At 46.2% G+C, this 22,710-nt stretch overlaps 1 protein-coding gene across 1 annotated transcript in view; it reads right to left on the bottom strand.

Annotated features, from left to right (window-relative positions):
* Positions 1 to 22,710, bottom strand: part of SLC31A1 (solute carrier family 31 member 1) — a 117,634-nt gene that overhangs the window by 56,715 nt on the left and 38,209 nt on the right. The window contains exon 3 of the mRNA XM_069609814.1: positions 19,962 to 20,034. Coding sequence (XP_069465915.1) covers positions 19,962 to 20,034 — 73 coding nt within the window. The remainder of the gene's footprint in view (positions 1 to 19,961; positions 20,035 to 22,710) is intronic.

Raw genomic sequence — 22,710 nt, 5'->3', positions numbered from 1 at the left:
AGAACTGTCATCCAGGCCATATCGGTATAGTGTTGAAGTAATATAGGAGCTTAGGGACTACAACCATCTTCAAGATGGCTATTCGGCCCATCAATTTTTTTTTTTTAATTTTAACAACATAACCACAAAAAACAACCAAACAGTAAACTTCAGTCATAGGTAAAAATTGTAATATAGCATGTACACCACATTTCTTAGCTCCCTCCACCCTCCCGAACTTCCTCCATTACCACATCAACAATCGTATCTCCTAAGGGTGTTCTCCATCCTGTGCTCGTCGAGGAGTAATCTCCCCCGAAGCCGGTCCGAGCCGGCTCAAACATAGTGGAGACCAAGTGCCTCCGTGCCTCCAGGCCATCAATGTCTGTCCCGGGTCATCCCCCCTTTCCCAACAGCCTCGCTCCACACCACTGTCTCCGCTTTCGCCCATTTATGGAGGTCGCGCCACCATACCTCCACCCTTGGTCTATTGACCGCTTTCCAGCCCATGGCAATTCTGCATTTGGCTGTTACGTAGGCCAAATCCTTCAATTTACACACGTTTTAATTTGCGTGGCTAGGGAAATGCTCCCACCATGCATCCCCCATACTGAACCCACATCCAATTTCACCCCTCTGTCATCTAAGCTTTGGGCCAACTCACACCAAAATCTCCTTATTTCAGGGCATGCCCAAAACATATGCATCATTCCCGCATTCACCTCCCCACATTTTGGGCAGGTTTGAGTCCCAGCATTCTTAAATTCTGCAATCCTCTGGGGGGTCATATACGCCCTACGTGCAATATACAACTGGATTTGCTGCAATCTCGCATTCCTAGACACTTTATAATACCGGTGGACTCTAACCCACAACCTGTCATTCATAGGCTCCCCAGCCTCTTCTTCCCAGTCCCTTCTCAGCTGGAGCACTTCTTTACCTACCCTGGACATGAGGAGTTTGTAAATCCGGGAGACCTCATGGCCTCCATTCGATACGTCGTAAATTGTTTCAATGGTTGCATCGGGCTGACCTGCCAGTGCCGCCTGCGCTCATTTGTCTTTAACTATCCACACCAACCTGGAATAAGTGATATATTGTCCCTGGTGCAGCCCAGTGTCCTACACTAGCGTATCAAATGCCACTGCCTTCCCCTCCTGTCATGTCTCCCAGCGTCACGATGCCCACTGGTTCCCAATGTCTCCTGAGCATCTTACATAGTTGGGCGTCCACCCCATTCAGAGCAACCAGCGTTATCTGTGGGGAGCACGGTGCAGGGCACCCAATAGCCCTGCACGCTCGATGCTATATCTTACCAAACACCCAAGTCTAATATCCCTGTGCACCCTTTCTGCTGTGACCTTGGCAGCCAAATCCACTCTTTCAAATAGAACGGGATACACTCTGCCTTCAGTCGCCTAGATTCCGGTGTTGGGTCATCCGATAACCATTTAGCCACATACTGTAGTTGGCTCGCTAAAAAGTACATCTCAAAGTTCGGCAACTTAATGCCTCCCCTGTCATATGTGTTTTGCAGTTTCTATAGTGCTACCCTGTTTCTAGTATCACACCATATGAACCCCCTGCACAGGCTTTGGAGCTCGACATGCGCAACCTAGGCAACACCACCATCTTCAGCAATGCCTCTCTCCCCACCATGGTTAGGGGGAGCTTGGCCCAAAACTTCATACCGAGTTCATTATTAGCCACTGCCTTCTCTGTATTATGTTTATATTCCACCTCGGCCGTATGGTATACATCAATCCTCAAATATCTAAAGGTCACTGTCTCCCATTGTATTTGGAGTACCGGCAGTTCCCCCGTGGTATGTCACTGTACCTACCCAGAGGAAATCTACATGATTTCATGGGATTAACTGTTATTCCAGAAAATGAGGCATATCTGTCCATTACTTCTAAAATAAACTGTAGGTTCTATTCCGGGTGTCTTAGATACAACAGCATATCGTCCGCGTGCATGGATATCAAATGCAGTCCACCTTTAGTAGGAATACCTGCATCACTAAATTGTTGCCTCAGGTATATCGCCAGGGGCTCGCGTGCCAGGATGAACAACATCGGGGACCACGGGCATCCCTGTCTAGTGCCCCAACCGAGGAGCCATCGGTCAGAGATGACCACACCCGTCGGAACTCGGGCTAGTGGTGCGCTACACAACAGGTGCACCCACCTCAAATACATTGGCCCCACCCTGTATCTTCTCAGGGCCGCCATTAGCCAGGGCCACCTGACAGAGTTAAAGGCCTTTACTGCATCTAATATTATTGCCGCTTCTTGTGGGTCCTCTGCTGTATATTCAATGATGTGGTGGAGCCTCCTTAGCTTGTCCGACATATGCCTGTGCGGGACAAACCCGGTCTGATCGGGATGCACAAGTTTATTATTGAGCATTCTAAGCCTATTGGCCAGTACCGAGGTCAGTATTTTACTATCTTGATTAAACATGGATAGCGGTATGTACGACCCGCAATCCATACTCAGCTTATTTGGCTTGAGGAGCGGGATAATCGTTTCCCTTAGAGATTTTGGTAATGCCCCTTTCTCCAATGCCTCATTCAATATAGCCAGTAGAGGGGGTAGCAGTTCCGCCCTATATATCTTATAGAACTCACTGGGGAGTCCGTCTGCCGCAGAGGCCTTACTAGTGGGCAAGAGTTTAATCACCGCCTCCAACTTTTCTAAGGTGACCGGGGCCCGCAAGTTCTCCCTGTCTGATGCCTCCAGTTTGGGAAGGCCAATGTCTTCCAGTGTGTCTGCTTTATCCTTCTCCGTCTTGCCATCCGTGTCTGCGTAAAGCCGCTGATAAAACTCTGCGAAACCCTTGTTCACTCCCTCTTGGGTATTGTGTGTTTATCCATCCCCCCCCCATATTGCCCTTATTGGCTGCCTGGGCGTTTCACTTTTGTACAGCCATGCCAACAGCCTGCCCGGTTTGTCTCCCCCAGCATGCGGTCTCTCTATATGTTTTATAATTCAAATCACACAACCTCCCCCAGTGCTCATTACACTCCCGCTGCAGCCGCACAATAGCCTCGTATTCCTCCGGGGTACGCTCTCCCTTTCGTGTAAGCTCTTCTAATTTCTTCTCCGCTTCATGCAACCCCTTAGTGATCTCACCCAGTAGCCCTGTAGACTTAGATATTGCTGCTCGCTTCACCACAACCTTAAATACTTGCCACAATGTACCAGCCGACTCCACACTCCCAGTATTGTGTTCAAAGTATTCCACCATCTCCCTTTTCAGGTCTTCTCGAAACATTGTGTCTTTCAACGCCTCTGCTCTAAGCCTCCATGTCGGGATACGTGCTCTGGGTGGCGAATACTGCCATTCCACAATCAGTGGTGAGTGGTCGTATAGGATCCTAGCTTCATATTCTGAACGCACCATCTCTCCCGTTAGCCCCATCGTAGTAAACCTGTAATCCAGCCCTGTGTATCGATCATATGGGGAATATTGTCTGTCTTGTGGGTGGTGCATCCTCCATATGTCTATCAGGTTAAAGTCCCCCAACAGGGTTTGTAGCGCCTTGGCTGCTGGGGCAGGCTTCGATCCCTTCATATCTGATCTGTCTAAGGTGGGGTCTAACATGCAATTAAAGTCCCCCCCCATATAAAGGACCCTGCCATGTATGGACATATCTTGCTATATAATTGCTTGAAGTAACCTGCTGTGTCCTGGTTCGGGGCATACATATTGATGATGCTCAGCTCTCCGTTTTCCACAAGACCCTATTAGTATCGCTTTCCCATCCGCTTCTATTGTGGACTGTACTAACTTGAACGGGACGTGCAGAGCAATCAAAGTAATCACCCCCCTGGCGTACGCGGAGTATGACGCTCCAATAGTGGTGCCTCTCCATTTCCTACACACAATTTCCTGTTACTCCTTCGTTAAGTGGGTTTCCTGCAACAGAGCGATGTCAATTCTCTGGCGTTTCAGACATAGCATGACCTTATTCCTTTTCAAATAACTATTAAGTCCCATGACATTCCAGGTAACTATCGTCAGGTCCCCAACCTTATCCATATTCTGTCTCGCTCTTCCCTTCCCTAGTCATCCTCTCCTCGCGCAGTGGTGTGCAATTATAAGCTCGTACCTTGACCGTTAACGTCACAACAAACCCTCCAACTCCCTTCCCACCCCCCCAACCTTTCCCAAACCAAAACCCCCATCCAAGCTCCCCACCTCCCCCAAACCCACCACTCCCCAACTGATGCCCAGCTCCATCCCTGGATCTCAGGCTTTCCCACATCTGACCCTTTCCTGGTAACCCGTTCCAGAGCTCAGCAGGGGGATACCAATCCAACAGTATCATAACAGACCTAACCGTGGGGGTAAGAGTGTACCTACTTACGCTGGTAGTCTCTAACACCTTCCCTGCATTGAATACGCCTTGTTACCTTCGCTTCATATGTGACCGCCTTATCTCGTCTGTACTCTGCACCATTACTTGCCGTTCTATATTCTAGTCCCAAGGTCAAACGTCAAACACGTGTCAGAGTAATCTGGATCACTTATCTGCTTGGTCGTCCATCTGGTCATCTGCCGTCGCTGGACAGTTCTGAGTGTCCAACCACTCCATGGCCTCCTCTGGGAATTCGAAGAACAAAGCCCTGTTTCTGTGGAACACCTTCAGTTTCACAGGGTACATCAACATGTACCTGTATCCTGTGTCACTGAGCCTAATCTCGACAGTTCCAAATTGTAGCCGCCGTCTCTGGACCACAAAGGTGTAGTCAGGGTACGCCATGACGGACGCTGACACACTATCGTCCCACCCTACCGGAAATGCTCCAGGATCCTCGCTCCGTCTCTATAATTTAAGATCTTGGCGATGATCGGCCTCGGAGGGAGTGGAGGGGGGTCCCGTAGGTGGTTTACGAACTTGTGCTCTATGTGCTCTCTCCACGTCAGATCCCTGGGTGAGCACCCCATCTTTAATTTCTTGTAGTAGCATGGTCTCAATATAGTTGGTCGGACCTGACCCCTCCTCATCCTCTGGCAGTCCTATGATCCGCACGTTCTTTGTGTGCACACCCTTCCGCCTCTACAGCCCTGCTCTCCAAATTCCTCACTTGTTGTATTAAGGTCTTGACTTCCACAGCATTCTCTGTGCAGGTGACGTATTGGCTTTTACCTCGGTCTCCAGTTCGGTCATGCGCTCTGCCTGCGCTCTCACATCTTGACGCAGCAGGTTAACATCTATCTGCACTGCATCCATCTTAAGTTCCAGTGCGGTCTTTAGCTCTGCAACCGCAGCATCCAACTTATTCTCCCCAGACACCTTCAGGTTGGCAATAGCGTCCAGAATTTGCTGGTCCATGCGTGCTGGGGTGTTTCGCCCCGTGTGGCTTGCTCTTCAAGTTTAACCCCTGCCGTCACTAGAGGGGATTTAGTGAATTCTTCCATGGTCTGCTGCTTCCCCTTCTGTTTTAGTTGTTTATTGGCCATGTTTTGTTGGACGTGGCCTCCTCTGCCAACCTGCTGGGGCGTTGACTCAGATCTCAACCTCAGTACACTGCTACCCCAATGTGCCGGGTAGGTATGTGGACCTTCGCTGCAAGCCAATGGTCTGTGTGCTGCCGTGATGTGCAGATTGCCTTCCTGAGCCACTTGCAATTATCACTCCCTCGAGCAGTCTTTGTACACTGCACGCTCAATGTAGTTTCCGTGTGTATGTCCCTAGGAGGGCCCTACGTAGACCTCACCTCAGGCGTATGTCCGCTTGCTGTAGTTCATGGGGACAAGCTTCCAGTAATCCCTTGTCTGGCAGGGCGCCTATGGGGCTCCTGGTTGGGCCACAGAGGCCGCTGGTCGCTGCTTTTCTCAGTCAAATTTTCGTTTCACTCATATGTTCTCCATTCCCACTTCCACACTTATTGTTTTGTTTCCTACTTCAATAGCCCCCAAGCCTCCAGGGAGTTGCTCTTATCGTTTGTGTGGAAGCGTGTCCTTTCAGTGTTGCCCCAGCAGCCTGTGGTTGTTGTCCTCTGCGGGCGGGGAGGTGCCCTAGGCTTATGATGTAATTGCACTCAGCCGTGGTCGCCTGCCACTGCGTTGGTTCTCAGTAGCCGGGCCTTTTCCAGCACCCGGGATCCGGGTTACAATGTAACTCGTGCAAAGCGCTCAACTGTTGTCCCATATTCAATCCGGGACCTCCATCAGCTGGTCTGCTTCCCGTGTCGGGCAAGTGAGCCCTTACCCGGCCAGCAGGTTGCACGCGGGGCGGGCACCTTTCACTTCCATGCCATCTGCACTGTCTCCACAACGCCCCTTGAGCCCTCGCGAGGGGAGCTCCCAATTCTTGAAGCCCTTGCAGGCTGCTCCCTTCCGTCACTTGCCGAATCACAGCTAAGCCCCTTTTTCGTGCAGCGCAGGGTGCAACATTGTATCCATTTCTGTTTGGATACTCTCAATGATCCTCACAGCGTTGGATGCCTTGTGCCTGTAATAACTTGCAACGCGCACCCCGACAACAACACTTCGTTTTGGTTCTCGGTACTCTCATAATCCTTTGTTCATGCAGTCGGCCATTTTGTCTCGAGACTCGCCTCAGGGTTCCTGAGTGTCACTAGTCCTACAGAGCCCATCCACGTCTCTGCCTCCACCAGTTTGTGCCCACTGTATTCACATGCACCGTGGTGTGTTCACGAGGTCCTTCCCAGTCATGTGGTGCATATCAATGAAGGATCATTGCGGATCGTACGGAGTAGCAAGGAAGACTCGTCTCACTCCATGGCTCTCAAGCCACGCCCCCCAAAGGCTATTCGGCCCATCAATGATAGTGGGAACTTTTCCCATAGATTAAGTTTGTTCTCAAGTGTGTTGAGGTATTTGGTATAGTTTCTTTCGAAAAGGAGCCTATGCGTCCATGACATTGCGACTCCTAGGTACTTCACCGCCACATCTGCTCATTTTATCCCATAGTGGTGCGTTGGCCTAGAGGTTTTGTCGTTGCGTGGGAACAGTTCTGATTTCAATTTATTGATCTTATAATATGAGTGTGCGGCGAAGTTGCCAACTTCTGTAACTATTGGTTCTATGTTTGTTTCAGGGTGTTTTAGCTATGTTAACGTATCATCCGCATATAGTGATATTATCTGCGGGGATCCTCGTATGCGTATTCCCCTATGCCCATGGGATTCCTGTAGTCTGCTAGCAAACGGTTCTTTTGTTAATGCAAAGAGCAGGGGGAGAATGGACACCCCTGTCAGGTCCCTCTGGCTAATTTTATCTCCTTTTGAGTAGTTCCCGTTCGTTCGTATCTTGACTTTGGGGTCACTGTATAGTAATTTAACCAATTGAGGCCCGAGGACGCCAAATAGGAAGCTCCACGCTTTTTTGGCATCACATGGCAGCTGCCGGGACGAGTTGGCCCTACGGAGCAATGAAGATAAAACATGTGAACGAGACAGAGGACTTATACAATGTGCCAAGACACGGCTATCTACATTGTATAAAAATAGACAATGGACTAATCGCTATGTCTCGGGCAGCTGCGGATGATGGCAAGTGTGCTGCGCACCAAACGCGGGAGAAACAAACCTGCGTCATTGATCCGGAGAGGGTGAACTCGCACAGCTGATGATCGAGAGGTCTGCAGGCACAGACTGGTGTCCAGCAGCATCGAGAAGAGGAGAAAGGGAAGCAGGAGTCCGCAAATGCTGTCACACAGACATAGGGAAGGCAAGATGCTGGAGAAGCCGAACAGAAGGCTGCCAGGAAGCCCTGGCGACATGTCGAAGCCCTCAACAAGCTAAAGGGCTGCACGGAAGACCCTGGATGGGAACTCACGGTGGCTCTCCCAGAGGGCGCATGCTGTTGTTCCAAGATCCCTTCGCAACCATAACACTTGGGTGGCCTACGTACCTTCTCCTAGTTTCAAGAGTGAAATCAAGCCTGTTGATCACCAGGCAAGGGTCGAGGATCCCAAGGTACCAAAAAGAGAACTTGAGAGAGAGAGTTCCTCACAACAGTGGTAGGGATAAACCCTCCAAGAGAGAAATGAGGGTCGAGAACCCGAACCAAGAGTGTTTTATGAGTCATCTTTCACGTGGAGGTACTTGGCAGGCAAGTGAAACAAGGAGGCCCAATCAAATAATAAGAGAAACTCGGGTCTGGGACCCAAACCAAGAGAGTCATACGAGTCATCTTCCTCATGGCAGTAGTTGGCAGGAAAGTGAAGCAACTGGGCCCAATCAAAGAAGAAGAGAAGCCAGGGTTGCAGACCCTCCTAACACTCAGAGCTGGGTGCTGTAGGTGTGAAACATAATGAAGAGAAGGCCAGGGAGAGGGAGCCATTCCCCCTGGTTGTAAGAAACTGTTGAGTACCAGGAGAAGGGAATCATTCTCCTGGTAAAAGGGCTATTTTGAGACTGAACACCAGGTGAAGGGAGGTATTCCCCTGGCCCATGAAGTAAACACTGTTTGGAACTTTGTGACCTGGGGAAGGGAGTCATTCCCCTAGGCTGAGATTGGATGCCAGGAGAAGGGAGGCTTTCTCCTGGCCCATCCAGGAAACGTGTGGCACTTTCACTATAACCAAGGAGATGGGAGGCATTCTCGTAGGACCAGAACAGTGCTGGTGTATTCTTTAGTTTAGATTGTAAGGGACAGAAGTAAGGTTTTCTTGACACAGGACGGTGGCCAATTTCACTTTAACAGACATCCTGACAGACACTGTAGATCTTCAGTTGAGGCAGGGGAACTCCTTAGAAAAAGGGAAGTACAATATACTTACCCATGGTAATGTTCTTTCGACTGGATGTTCCGTCCACATATTCCTTCCTGCAGCTTCAGAGGGTGCTGTGCGTCGAGGCCTGTCGGCTCGAAGTCACTCTGAGGCCTCTGTCTCGATGTCATCGATGGTATAAAGCGCATGCAGCGACCATTGGCTTCAGTTCCGTTTTTACGTGTATAGGATAACCTACACCCAACTGTTACTCTTCCTGAAAGAGCAAAGATTGCAATCACATGGAAAATTCTACTGCAGGGCAGGTTGGGAGGGTCGATGAGGAATATGTTGGAGGAACATTCAGTCGAAAGAACATTACCATGGGAAAGTAACTTGTTGTTCGAATGGATTGTGTCCTCCCACGTACTCCTCATCTTATGTTAAAACTCCCAAAGCAGTGTATGTATTCCTTTAGGAGTTCCTTTATAGGTCTGTGTGCACAGAATGTTGCACTGCCTTTCCAAATAAACCTTCCCAGCTTGAGGAAGAGTCCATATTATAGTGTTGGTAAAAGTATGTACGGACGACCATGTGGCTGCCGCAAAAATATCTTTAATTGGACACCGCTCTGTAAGGCAGAGGAGATGGCCATGCCACTGCTCGAATGAACTCTAAGACCCTCCGGAGGATCCTTTCCAGCTGATCTGTAGCATTCAGATATTCCTAAAATGATCCATCTTGATTGTTTTGAGATTGCCATACCCAACTTGTGGCCTGTGTTGCCTACAGAACGTTGGTAATCCTGGCTTAGTTTAGACATCCTGGAGATGTAGAAACTAAGTGCATGCCTTGAATCACACCTGTGTAACCTCTCCTCTTCCTTTCGAGGATGAGGAGGAGGATAACATGAAGTTAGAATTAAATGAAATGCCGACACAATCTTAAGTAAGAAGGAAGGTTTAACCTTAAGAGCCACTCTGTCCTTATAGAAGATTGTGCAAGGAGGCTTGCAGGACAAGGTCTGAAGTTCACTCACGCTTCGGGCTGATGGCCACTAAAAGGATGGTCTTTAAAGTTACTAACGTTAAAGGACAGGAATTGATATGCTCGAAAGAAGCACACATTAGAAATTTCAACATCAAGTTCAGGTCCCAAATTGGGACTTGAAAAGGGAATGGAGGAAATGTATTTGTCAGTCCTTTTACGAATTGTAGAACTAGTGGTATAACTATATATCACAAAGAGCTTATAAATAGAGAGTGCTGCCACATACCCCTTAATTGTACCAACCTGGAGCCCTAGATTGGCCTAGTGTAATAAGAATGATTACACCATAGGTGTACTGCATGTAAAAGCATCCACATTCTTATCCCTGCACCAGCTGCAGAATTTGTTCCAACGGCAGCGGTACAAGGAGCATCAGAAAGTCCCAATCCTTGTATCTCAACCTCTCAGAAAACATGCAGGAAGGCTGAGAGAGTCTCTTATTTATTTTATTTTTTTCTTCTTTCTCTCCCTCCCTCCCTCCCTCTCCCTCTTCTTTTCCGTCTCCCTCTCCCCTTGAGGGGTACCCCAAAGGGTGAAGATCTCTTGAAGGACTTCCTGAGCTAGCTCACACTCGTATCAGACCGTGCTCTGCCTGCTCGGAGAGTCTGCTGCCATATTCTCCACTCCGGCTAGGTGAACCGCTGATAGGGAGATTCCTTCTCGAATTGCCAGGAGCTGCATTGCCTCTCTGCACGGTGGTAGTGACCCCACGCCTCTTCTCTTGTTGAGGTAGTACATGGCCACTGTGTTGTCCGTCATTATCAGGACATTTGTCTCCCGCACAGAGGGCAGAAAGTCCTTCAGCGCCAGTATGATTGACCTCAGCTTCAAAAGGTTGATATGTAGTTTGGACTCTGATGGAGACCAACGACCGTTGATTGTCAGATCGTTGGCATGAGCTCCTCACCCTGGGAGTGAGGCGTCTTACTACCGGTCTCTCCGGCCATGGCTGCCAAAAGGGTTCTCCCTTCAGAATGTTGTCCTCGCAGGTGCACCACAGGAGATCCGGTGCAAACCTGCTTGGAACCTAAAAGGAGATCTGACATCCTGCCTGAGAATTGAGACCACTGAGCCCCGAGAGCCCACTGGAGAGATCTCATTTTCAGGCACGCCTCTAGCACCAGAAAAATTCAGGATGCCATGAGGCCGAGCAACCTCACAAAGTTGAAGGCTGGGAGACGCTGGGCACTTTGGAATCTGATGACCATCTGCAGAATGTCTTCAGCCCTCACTTCTGGTGGCAATGCTTTTCCCAGGGATGCATCCAGGACAGATCCAATGAGGTGGAGCCTTTGAGATGGTATCACGTGGGATTTCGTGAAGTTGTGGGAGAAGCCCAGCCCGTGGAGAGTGTGACAGGTGTAGCCGAGATGTTGCACGGCCTGTTTTGTGGAACTGGCTCTGATCAGCCAAACGTCCAGGTGGGGGTAGACATGAATTTCCCCCTCTCCTGAGACTCGCTGCCACCACCAGCATCAACTTGTTGAAAACCCTCACGGTGGAGGTCAGCCCAAATGACAGAACTCAAAACGGATCATGAGAGCCGCCAACAGCAAACCTCAGGTACGGTCTGTGCTTGTAATGGATTGGCACATGAAAGTCAGCATCCTGAATGTCCAATGATACCATCCAGTCCTGAAGCTGGAGGGCCTGAAGGATCTGAGAAAGGGTAACCATCTTGAACCTGTCTTTCCTGAGGAATTTGTTTAATTCTCGCAAGTCCAAGATGGGTCTCAATCCTCTGTCCTTTTTGGAAATTAAGAAATACAGGGAGTAAAAATCCTTGTTCCTCTCCGCTACAGGTACTGGTTCTATAGCACCTTTCTCTAGGAGGGGTAAGATTTCCTGCATAAGGAGCGGGTCTGGAACTTTGAAAGAGCTATTCCCCGGTGGAGGACTCAGCGGCTTTTTTTTTTAGAAAGGGAAGGCAGTAATCATGGGCAACTGTTTCTAATTCTCATGCATTTGAAGTAATGCCTCACCATTCTTTCAGATACAGTGAGAGTCTACCTCCCACCGGGGTCTTGTGAGCTAAGGCCTCAGAGAGGTTTTGAAGTGGCGGAAGCAGTGGCTGATGGTAAAGTAGCCGCTGCCTGGGCGGTCTTAGTGCCTCTTCCCCTGTCCACCACAGGGAAATCTCTGTTTACGTCTTTGATTCGACAGTCCTTGCCCCCTTCCAACTGAGGAGTAAAAGCGAAAGGACCTACCCCTCCAAGGTGTCCCGGTGGGGTGGTTTTGTGGCTGTCTAATAGAAGCACCAAGGGATTTGGCTACTGCTTTGGAGGTCTGCAGTTTCTCCAGGGTCTCGTCAGCCTTGCTACCAAATAAATGTGTGCCGTCAAAAGGCATGTTAAGAAGTCTGGACTACACATCTGGAGCAAAACCGGACTTTCTTAACCAAGCAAATCTGCGAGTTACTGTGCTAGCCGCTATTGACCTGCTGATACGGTCAGCAGTGTCAAGACCTGTCTGGCGGGATTAACACATTGCGTTTTTCCCATCCTTGACTAGATTTAAAAATCCATCTCTTTCCTCCCCTTCGGTGATATGTTCAGCCGCCATTGCTATACATTCCCGAAGTGTAAAAGTGAAACTGGCGAATGCGCACGTAGCATTCACTGACTTTAGGGCCATACTCCCTGCAGAGAAAAACTTTCTTGGCCAAAGCCTTGTAACGCTTGTCATCTCTGTCTGGGGGAATAGTTGGGTATGCATTTTGTTTTGAGGTGGAAGTGGCAGCCTGCACTACCAAACGTTCAGGAGTTGGGTGTTTCGTCAGATAACCAGGGTCACTACTGGATGCCCTGTATTTAGATGTTGGTTTTTTATTTACTTCCGGAATTAACTCTGGCGTCTCCCAATTGCCATTTATCTGCCTTTGCAGTGCCACATGAAAGGGAAGAATAGGATCCTCCTGGGGTCCTTTATCAAGGATATCTGTAAGATCATCCTGCTCATATATTGGTGTGGGTCTTTTTCACCTTATGTATTCAACCACTCTGGACATTAAATGTCTGCAAGACCCCTCTGCATGGTCAGTAGGATCAGGTCGCCCAAATTCTAATTCTGGGGATGCATCTAGTCTACTTGCATTTTGCAGGGACTCCGGTAGCTTTTTGATCCTTGATTCGTCTGAGGTCAAGGGTTCGGGGACCCCAGGTGTTCAATATTGTAGGCCAAAGGGACGTGAATCATCAAAGGAATGCTCAACATCCTGATAAATAGAAGAAATGGATTTTAAAAAATCTTTTCTTGGTAGTGGAGTGTATGATTTTTCAATAATCCTCGATGGCGGCGCCGAGATTTCTGACCCTGTCGATGTTGGGGGTTTCGATACTTGTGGCATTGAGGACTTTTTAGGGCCTGACAATGAGTCTTTTGTCACCAATGGCGTTGATCACTTCTTCCTTGAAGGAGATTGGTCTCGACTCAAGGGATCCTTCGGCTCTCAAGGAGTTTTTCCTTGCCTCCCGGGGTTTTTCCCTCATCTTTTTTCTTGTCGAGTTTTTCGAACTGGGCATGGCTTTCACGAGTCTTCGAGGGGTTCAAGGCCGTATTCTTGAATACGTTCATCATTTTTACTCTGAAATTTTGCCACTCTGCCGGAGACGCCGATTTTGTCGGGCACTTCACCCGTTCTGGGGAGAAACTCGACGACGACAAAGACCTATGGTGTCTTTTCTTTGAACGCCACGATGACGAGTGGTGAAAGCCACTGAGTGATCTTTTTGTCTTCTTTTGAAGAGGAGAAATATTTCTCGACTCCTCTGAAGATCGTTTTTTTCAACAGTCGATAGGGATTTAGACCTACCTGCCGCTAATGTTCCTCTTCGCTCTTTCAGGGCTTTTACCGTTATCGATAGGCAGGCCTTCCAGTCAAAGGTAGCGCAAGAGGAACCCAGGCACCACAGACATACTGGTTGGGGATCCGTAAGGGACATCTTCACCCCACAGTCCTGGCACTTCTTAAACCCCGATCTCAGAGTTGATGAAGCCAATGAGGACGCCATGTGTAAGGATTTTATCGAATATTCTCATAGGGAACCGAAGCACACTGTATCCGAAGCAATAGCTTTCGCAGAAAAACTGAACTGAAGCCAAGCGCTTAATGCCATCGATGACATCGACATTGAGATGGAGGCCTCCAAGGGACATTGAGTTAACAGGCATCGACACAGGGCCCTCTGCTGGAAAAAATGTATGAAGCAGCTGAAGCTGGATATGGAAATATAAGATGAGGAATACGTGGGAGGACACAATACATTGAAAAGTATTTAGCCCCAAACCCGTCACCTTTTTGTCAGTCGTCCTTCTGAACCCTTACACCACTTAGCCAATTTAATTTAAATTTAAGTCAAATTTAACATTTTCTCATACATTTTCATGAACCCCGAATCCTCTCAAAACCTATTGGAAGAAGTGATTATCGCTCACTTGCTCATGCAATTCACATCTCCATCTCTTCACAAGTTCAATAGACGTCACTGCTCTTGCTGTATTAATAATGGATTTTAAACTCCCTCCTGCCAATAGAGTGGTATAAAGCAAAGGCGATCAAAGAAAATGCAGAGTCCTGGCACTTGTGTTTTTACAAATTAAGCACTGCCTGTGTCTTGTCAATGGTCTGAGTTCAGTTTCAGAAGCATATCACTTGTCACTCTGTCACTGACTATGAGATAATCTCCTTTGGTGGATAGAGTAAACAAAGTGTATTTACCTTTTCAAGATCCCAATCCACAGATGATGATCACAACAAATTACACAATGTCCGGAACACTGAGCATATAGGCTAGTTGTGATTACAAGAAACCCTTAAACTATCCGGATCTCAAACTAATCATTTTAGAAACTGAGACTTTTCTGCCCGTCATCAAAGGGAAAGAAAAATTAATATGAACACAATACCATGGTTGTGCTCTGTGTGAACAAGCAGGGAGCCACAAACTCACACCATGCCTTTTCTCTAGCCATTCGGTTATGGGAATGGTCTATTCACCCAAGCAAAACTCCTCTTGTATATCACTAGGCAGCAGAATTTATATCGCGCTCGTACACATGTGTTTCATAGACGCAGATTCCCTCAGTAGACTGCCAGAAACTTTCTTTGTCTTAAACCACTGCATGACGGGAAAGGGGTCTAATGCCCAGTGTGTACAGATTCCTACATGGTCCAAAAAACTGCAAGCTAGGAAAATCAAAGGTCAGAACCAACATTGGTTTAAAATCACTGGTCACTGGGAAAGAGGGTCGAAAAATACAGTGAGCCAAATGGGCAGTGGTCCAAAATGCTACATGCTGTAAAAAAGCCCAGACCTCCAAGAGGGAAAACAACATCGTGAAGCCCAGAAGATTCCTTTGTCTAAATGGTTGCGTGCAGGCAAAGAGACTTACACCTGAGAGCAAGTAGACCTTATTTACCTACCTTACTGCAATCTAGAAAAGAGTCTTACATCCCAAAATAACCAGAACTGTCTACTGGTGGAACCTGTTGCCTCCCGGGAAAGTCTTAAAACACAGACTGGACTGAAAACCTGTCTAAAGAATAGAAGCGCAGACTAAAGTCAAAGACAACCCTGGCACCCAAAGGATCATCCATCAGCAAAACTACATTTAGTTTAAACTTTCATTTGGATAATCAGTCTTTTGTCTTGTTGGGCCTCTCACATAGGTGAAGCTCCTCCCAGGAGCATTCTTCAGATTTCTTTCAAGCAGTCATGCAGCGCTATTATTATAACCACCCTGCTTTGTTGGGAAGGAGGGTGTGCCATGCGTGAATCTATGAAAGATGCCAATGCTGGAGAACAATAATTATAAGTAACTAACAATAATTATAAGCAACTAATTACATGTTCAACACCGAGCTATTTCAAAGATGTACATAGATGCCAAAGTAGTACAAACATGACCGATCGGGTGAGAGAGGCACAACAGATAGACAACACCAAATCTCTAGTGGAACATATGCTGCAGCACTGCTTGGCCCATTGCCGTTTCAGCACTTGCATCAGCATCCACACAGCAATGCAAGAGAAGGTAAGCAACGTTCTCTTGGTCGAAAGATGGTGATCTGTGGAGCAGAATCCCAGCATTAAACACTACAGAAGTGGATTTGGAACTAGTGCAATGTGCCAATTGTTCCTGGAGCGGCTTGTTGGCCTAATTGTGACAATCCACCTTGAGGTCTGCTGCTTAGAAAGGGGCTTCCAAAAGCTACAAACATGGAGTCAGATTTTCTGAACATTGCAGTTCTTTTGCTGTAATAATGAAAGTTTTTTCAACTATCTACTGTATGGAAAGCCTGGTCCACTGGAGAGGAAGGGTTTAAAAAAATAAAAAGTAGGTTTAAACCCGTTCGAATCAATTGAACTGCAACACAATGTTGAAGAGGAAGCACAGATATGTTCTCAAGACTACAACGTCTTCATGAAATATGGTCTGATTCCTTCGCTGAGAACACTTGGATACTTGCATGTTGAACTGAAGTCACAGTAATTTCGGTCCGATATATGGATAGGTTCAAGAGGATTTTTCATTAACCGAAGGAACACTGTTTGGAGCTTCCACATAAGTAATGTTATAGAAATTGGTGAAAACAGTTGCATCAGACTTTTTAATAATTGTTAAAATAGAGGTTGAGAATAAAAGGGTGCTCCTCTTCACATAATTGGCAATCACTGAGAACTGGGCTTTAATCAATGCCGGTTTAAGCCTTGACCTGGAGACTGCTAGGTTTCATAGCAATGGATGTGCCTCCACAGGCAGAGGCGCTAGACCTTTGGGGCAATACCAGACACAGAAAAGCTTCCATATCTTGGATAAATGCATCTTAAAAAAAGAGTATAGAAAAGGCTTTAGTATGCCAATATCTGCTGGTAAAGATTCAGCATTTCGAATTTGCAGCCAGTACAACACTGCTGTTCCCCCAGTGCCTATGTGCCTTGAGCTTATGGTCATCCAGTTGCCACTCAAGTGAGATCGGAGGATTCCTGCTTAGTGCATTGGCCAATGGGTTGTTCATCCATGGTAGAGGTTCTACCAGAATGTGAAATGTCGCATATGGCCCAAGCCCAGAGAAGATTAGCTTCTGATGAACGTTTCTGAGATCTTGTCCCACTATCCTTATTGACATAGAAAATGGATGTTATCCATCTGAACTTTTACTGTAGTTCCCCTCAACATGGTGGGGAGGGACTTGAGCGTTAGGCATATCACTCTTAGCTTTAGGGTACAAACATGAAGTAAACACTCCTGAGGTAATCGCTCTTTACTTGGTGCTCCCCTTTTTGCATGCCCCATCCAAAGGGAGAAGAGTCTGTTAGGGCAATAAAGATTGGACTGTGATCTTGGAGCGGAGTTGGGAGATGCCTTTTGATGATGTGTGTTGTTTCAACCACCAGCGAAGTCCCACACGAAAGCCGCCGTAAAAGTATTTAGTCTTCCTCAGCTTGAATCCATTGAGCATCAAGAAGTTCTTGCTGCAGTCTCTCGAGAGTCCTGCTATAAGGGCTCAAGCCTATGCAGGATGTCATCATTCCTAGCAGTGCCTTGTATATTCTCACTGTGCTTGTAGACATTTGAATGAACTTCCAGGTCATTGACAAAAGTGTGTTTCGGCTCTTTGGACCACCAAGCCAAAAGGATTGAATAGTCCTCAATTGCACTCAGAAAATGAGCCTACGTGGACAGTTGGAGGGCAATCTTGGCTCGGTTTACTTACAAGCCCAATGACTTAAGCAACTGAAGAGAGACCTGCATGAACTCCCCAAGTCAGCCAGCACTGCTTGCTCTTATCAGCCAATCAACCAAGTACAGATAGTCACAGATGCTCCATCTGCTAAGAAAACCCGCAACTTGAGCCAGGCATTTTGTGAAAGCTCACGAGGATGATCTGAGCTTAAATTAAAGGAATCATATAATGTTGTTGCTTGATAATAAAACTGACTAAATCATCAAAGGCTGAGATGAATTGAGATAAAGTATGCATTTTCCAGATCTAAAGCAGCCAGGAAAGTTTCCCCTCCTGAGGCATTGAATTACTCGCTGCAGTTTGGACATGAACTGCTTTATGATAATCTCTTTGAATGTCATAGATCCATAATGGTGATCTATTACAAATTTCTCTCCCCCACCAAGAAGTAAGACAAGTAGAACTCCCATCCCCCTCCTACCCCATTGATGAAGGGGGACCATAACTATCCCACGTTTACCTAGGAGTGTCTTTACTTCCTTCACGGAGTAGCATGAGGTCTTACATATGATCTTGCTGGTCGCATTGTAGGAAGTGCTTTTATCAACTCCAGTGTGTGCTTGTTGGTAATTAGCTGCAACACCCACTTACAGACTTTATTGCTCATCACCGATTTTGCTGCCCCTGACTGCAGTGTTGAAGTTGGGCGGGGTGTCAAACTTGCAGAAATAATTGGGGCATCGCCTGCCCTGAACCTTTCTGTTTTCCATCTCTGGATCTATTGGTAGTTAGCCCCTTTTCGGAACCTGTGTAGGAGGTTCAAAGCTTTATGAGCAGGCCTTCATCAGGACGTGTGATGGAATGGATGGTAGTCACAGGGTCTCCATCTATGAACAACAAATGGGAAGGGCTAAGTGGAGCAATGACCTCAGGTAAAACAATAATTCACAAAGCTCCCATAGGATGCTGCATTAAAAACAGGCGACTCCCTGGTAGAGGAGCCTAGATCTTACTTGTAAGTGTAAGTAAGATAATCCATCATGGGTATAGATATCTTTGGGGCATTCAATGAGTGAGAGAAAAATGGGTAAAATCTTCCCTCAAATGGTAACGATTCATAGTGGGTGTCTCCACCATTTTGAACCAAGAAGACACATCTTACCATTTGAGGTAAGATTTTACCCATTTTTCTCTCACTCATATATGACACCACGATCTGTATAGAACTCTTACAGATCTTTATATGTCGTTACAGGTAAACATTTGTTCCCTCTACGACGCATTGAATGCCCCAAAGATATCTATACCCATGATGGATTATCTTACTTACCCTTACACTGGATACATTTTTGGTAAGATCTAGGCTCCTCTACCAGGGAGTCACCTGTTTTTAATGAAGCATCCTATGGGAGCTTTGTGAATTATCATTTTACCTGAGGTCATTGCTCCACTTACCCCTTCCCATTTGTTTGACAGCCTCAGATACAGTGGTCTGATGCCTTAGTGCTTTCCTTGCAGAGAACTTTCTTTCTTGTGGCTGGATCCCAATTCACTAGCTTTTTTCTGTTGACGCGACAGCAGACTTGGGTTTTTCGATACAGGGTCGCGGCCAGTCATGATGTGGCCTCCTTTGCTTAATCACTAACAAGTCTGTCGTAAACTTAATCAGGGATGGAGTGCTTGTTGACAATTTACTTTTGGATGTGTTGGAAGAAGCCTGCACACGCTTGGGTGGTGTATTCATGGATGGTCGTTCAGTGTGTTGATCTGTGTTCGGGAACTTAAATTGGAAGAGTCTCATGGGGAACTAACCTTGAAAGATACTTAATCATTAATTTCTCTGACTCGGACATGACAGGAGAGGAGAGGAGTGAAGTTGTGAGGGGTGCAAAAACTTTTTTTTGCTGGACAAGGGCATTTACATGCAAGGAAAGGCAGCAGTGTATTCCCTCTAACGAACTTGAAATGTAGCCCCAAAACACTTGATAAAGAACTGCTCAACAACGTTATTTCTGACCTCAGAAGAAACAGGCGAGAACTCCTAGAACAGGACATGCTGTTTCAAACCTTTGTATGGCCTTCATGGGAGGGGATTTGTCTACCCACCTCAATGGTCAGGGAGTAGATGACCAAAAAATGAGTTGAAAAGGCTGAGTAATTTACTATGTTTTATTGCTATTGTCCTGGTTTATGGACGAATCAAAATGTGAAATCTGCTAAAGATTCAAAACATGAGAATGTAGGAAAGTTCCAATTCTGGAGAATTACTTGGAATAGCAGCTCAGGGTGCTTGGCTACTGCCAGGATACAGAATCCTAATGAAATATAGTTACAACATGAGTAAGAAAGGTTGGTTTAAATAATCAAGAGTCTTCGATAAATAGTAATTCCAATTTAAGACTCACCCATCAGCACCACAAGGATGAGCAAATAGCAGAAATGCGCTGTCAAAACCCACGTAACAAACATGCAGCAGCACTTTAAATCGCACAAACTTCATCTCTTTTTAAAAATCTACTTCTAGAAAAAAATCGGTTTCAGGAATTCACCAACCTCCTGGGGTGTTGATCACAACGCCAGAGAACAGCAGCTCCACATTCTTGTATCCGAAGTAGAAGGTCATGTGCTGCCAACAAGAATAACGTGCAAAGTCAGCAATGTTGTAAAATAAAGGTGGAGAACTGAGTTGGAAGAGAACCACTTGGTGATTCATTCCCTTACAGATTAGGCAATTGGTAAGATTAGAATGCCTGTATACAAATGGGCCATGCTATAAATATATCGGAGACACACAAGGCCTGATTCATGGAAGTGTTTTATAATGGTGCAATCCCATAGGAAAACGTTCCATGAATCAGGCCCACGGTGTCTACACTAGTGAGAACACATCAATAGTGCTCAAGTATGGAAGATCCACTTTTGACACCAAAAAAGACTGCATAACTTTCACCAAGGGTATTTTCACTATTGAACGAGCGCCCTGCACATGTACGTCTAATAGCCTCAGTCAGCGCGAGTTGTGAGAGATGGATAGCACTGTTGGGTTGCAGTGAAGCCATTTCCTCTACTCCTATTGGGTTGTGGCAGGAAGTTCAAGGTTTCCTCTGGCTTCCATTAAAAACCTGGCTTCTTTATAACTACCCCATACCATATTCTGTGTCTATACCCCAAGGATGTACTCTGATGGCTAGGCTAATGTGTTAGGAGAATTGGATGCACTCATCCAGCTTACACCCTCTACTCCAATAGTCTAAAAATATGAAATATTGGGTCGCTTTTGTTCTCTAAAATGATAAATGCTTATATGTTATACTTATTCTAAATTATTTGGGAAACCTGTGCATTCTAATATGAAACGGCTGTATTATAATAAGGTTCATTCCACTGAATCAAATGCTTTTGAGTTCAGAGCGGCTACTATTGCTGGCTCAATGTTATGCATCAATACGAACAATCTTCGCAGATTATTTGAGAAGAGCGCCCTGGGATGATGGAGGCCTGATCGAGCAATATAAGAAGAGGCATTTAAGGGAGTAAACTAACTCTTTTCCAAGATGTTAGCTACTATTTTATTATCAGCATTTATCAATGAAAGCGCATGATATGAGCATTAGGTCTGTTTTATTTGGCTTCAAGCGTAATGGGATTACTGCAGTGCTTTTGGTATGTGAGAGTTTACCCTATTGTAGTACTTTGGATTACATTTCTAACAGGTATGGAGCTAATAAATCAGAATATTACTTATAAAACGGTGCTAAGCCATCTGTACCTGGAGCCTTATTATTGGGTAGTGACTTGATCACCATTTTGATCTCATCAGTGTAAATTGGGATATTGAGAAGTTCTCCCATATCCGTATCTAGCCAACATAGCATCACCTGATCCAGAAAGGCTGCTATTCTATCATGTGTTCTATTTATTTAGGACTTGTAGACTTTAGCATACAATTTGGCAAAGATGTCATTAATGCCCTGATCATCTCTGATCAGTGTGTTAACATTGCCGTCTATTCCAAGTATGCCACAGTCTTCCATCTCCATGCAGATTGCCCATGCTAAGGTCCTGATCAAACGATCGCCATCACCATACTGTCTGGTCTGTTGGGGGAAGCTCAAAAATGTGACTTCCCTGGCTGCCAGCTCTGAAAAGTTATTCCTTGCTTCTTGCAGTTTCAGATGAATTCCATGGACTCGTCAGTTATGTATGCATTTTCTAATGATGTAATGTCCAACTCTATGCGTGTAAGCGATTTGCGGATAGATTCCGTATGTGTTGTTCTTTAGCTAGAAATATTACTCTTATATAACTTTGAAACTTTCCCAAGCTATACCAAAATCCTCCACCAAACTCCCATTTCTTTCAAAAAAATGTTTAGTCTACTGTGCAATCTCAGACCCAAAAATTAAATCTGAGAGTGAGTCACCCTTGGACCTTCAGGGGATTTGTTTATTCATCTTGGAGGGTATATTAGTGCATATGAGCACGGGGAGTGGTCTGGCAAATGCCCAAGTAGTATTTTACACTCCAATGTGTATTTAAGGATATTACCAGAGACCATGATATAATCCATCCTATGCATGTTCTTGTGAGTAGTATGTCAGTGTCCTCTGTGTAGTGTTTGGTCTGTCCAACTCAAAGTTCAGTGTGCAATTAAAGCTCCCTTCCCATATAATTTATATCGATCAAACTCATGTATGTATTCGGAGCATTCCTCAAAGAATTGTGGGGAGTCTGTATTTGGGGTATATATATATATATATAAAATACAGAAATACAGACTCCCCACAATTCTTTGAGGAATGCTCCGAATATATACACGAGTTTGATGGATATATATATATATATATATCTATATCTATATCTATATGGCCCTAGTTATGTGTGTGTGTGTGTGTGTGTGTGTGTGTGTGTGTGTGTGTGTATATATATATACACACACACACACACACACACACACATACACACACACACACAACTAGGGCCACCATAACCTGCCCACCCATAACCAGGGCCACCTGGCCGAGCACCTACCCCCTATAGTTAGAACTCCTACTGTGCATTGTTTCAGAAAACGACCGGACATCAGATCCTCACATAACAGCCACAACTAACCTGGACGACCAACCAGGAACACACTAAGTACAACCACCATCCTACCACCATAACCCACAGGGAGGTCAGCCCTGACCTAGAAAGGAGGCAAGATGGGCCGATGAACCGCAGCCGAGAATGGTGGTAGGTACCTTTAAGCAGCAACCAGAGAGTCACAACAGAGGCACCACCAAATCGACCGACTTACTAA

Source organism: Ambystoma mexicanum, chromosome 8 (genome assembly GCF_040938575.1).
Source record: "Ambystoma mexicanum isolate Mex_15411 chromosome 8, UKY_AmexF1_1, whole genome shotgun sequence".
In the NCBI taxonomy this organism is placed as follows: Eukaryota; Metazoa; Chordata; class Amphibia; order Caudata; family Ambystomatidae; genus Ambystoma; species Ambystoma mexicanum.
Note: the sequence above shows the minus strand (reverse complement) of the source record. Positions and strands in the feature narration are given on the sequence as shown.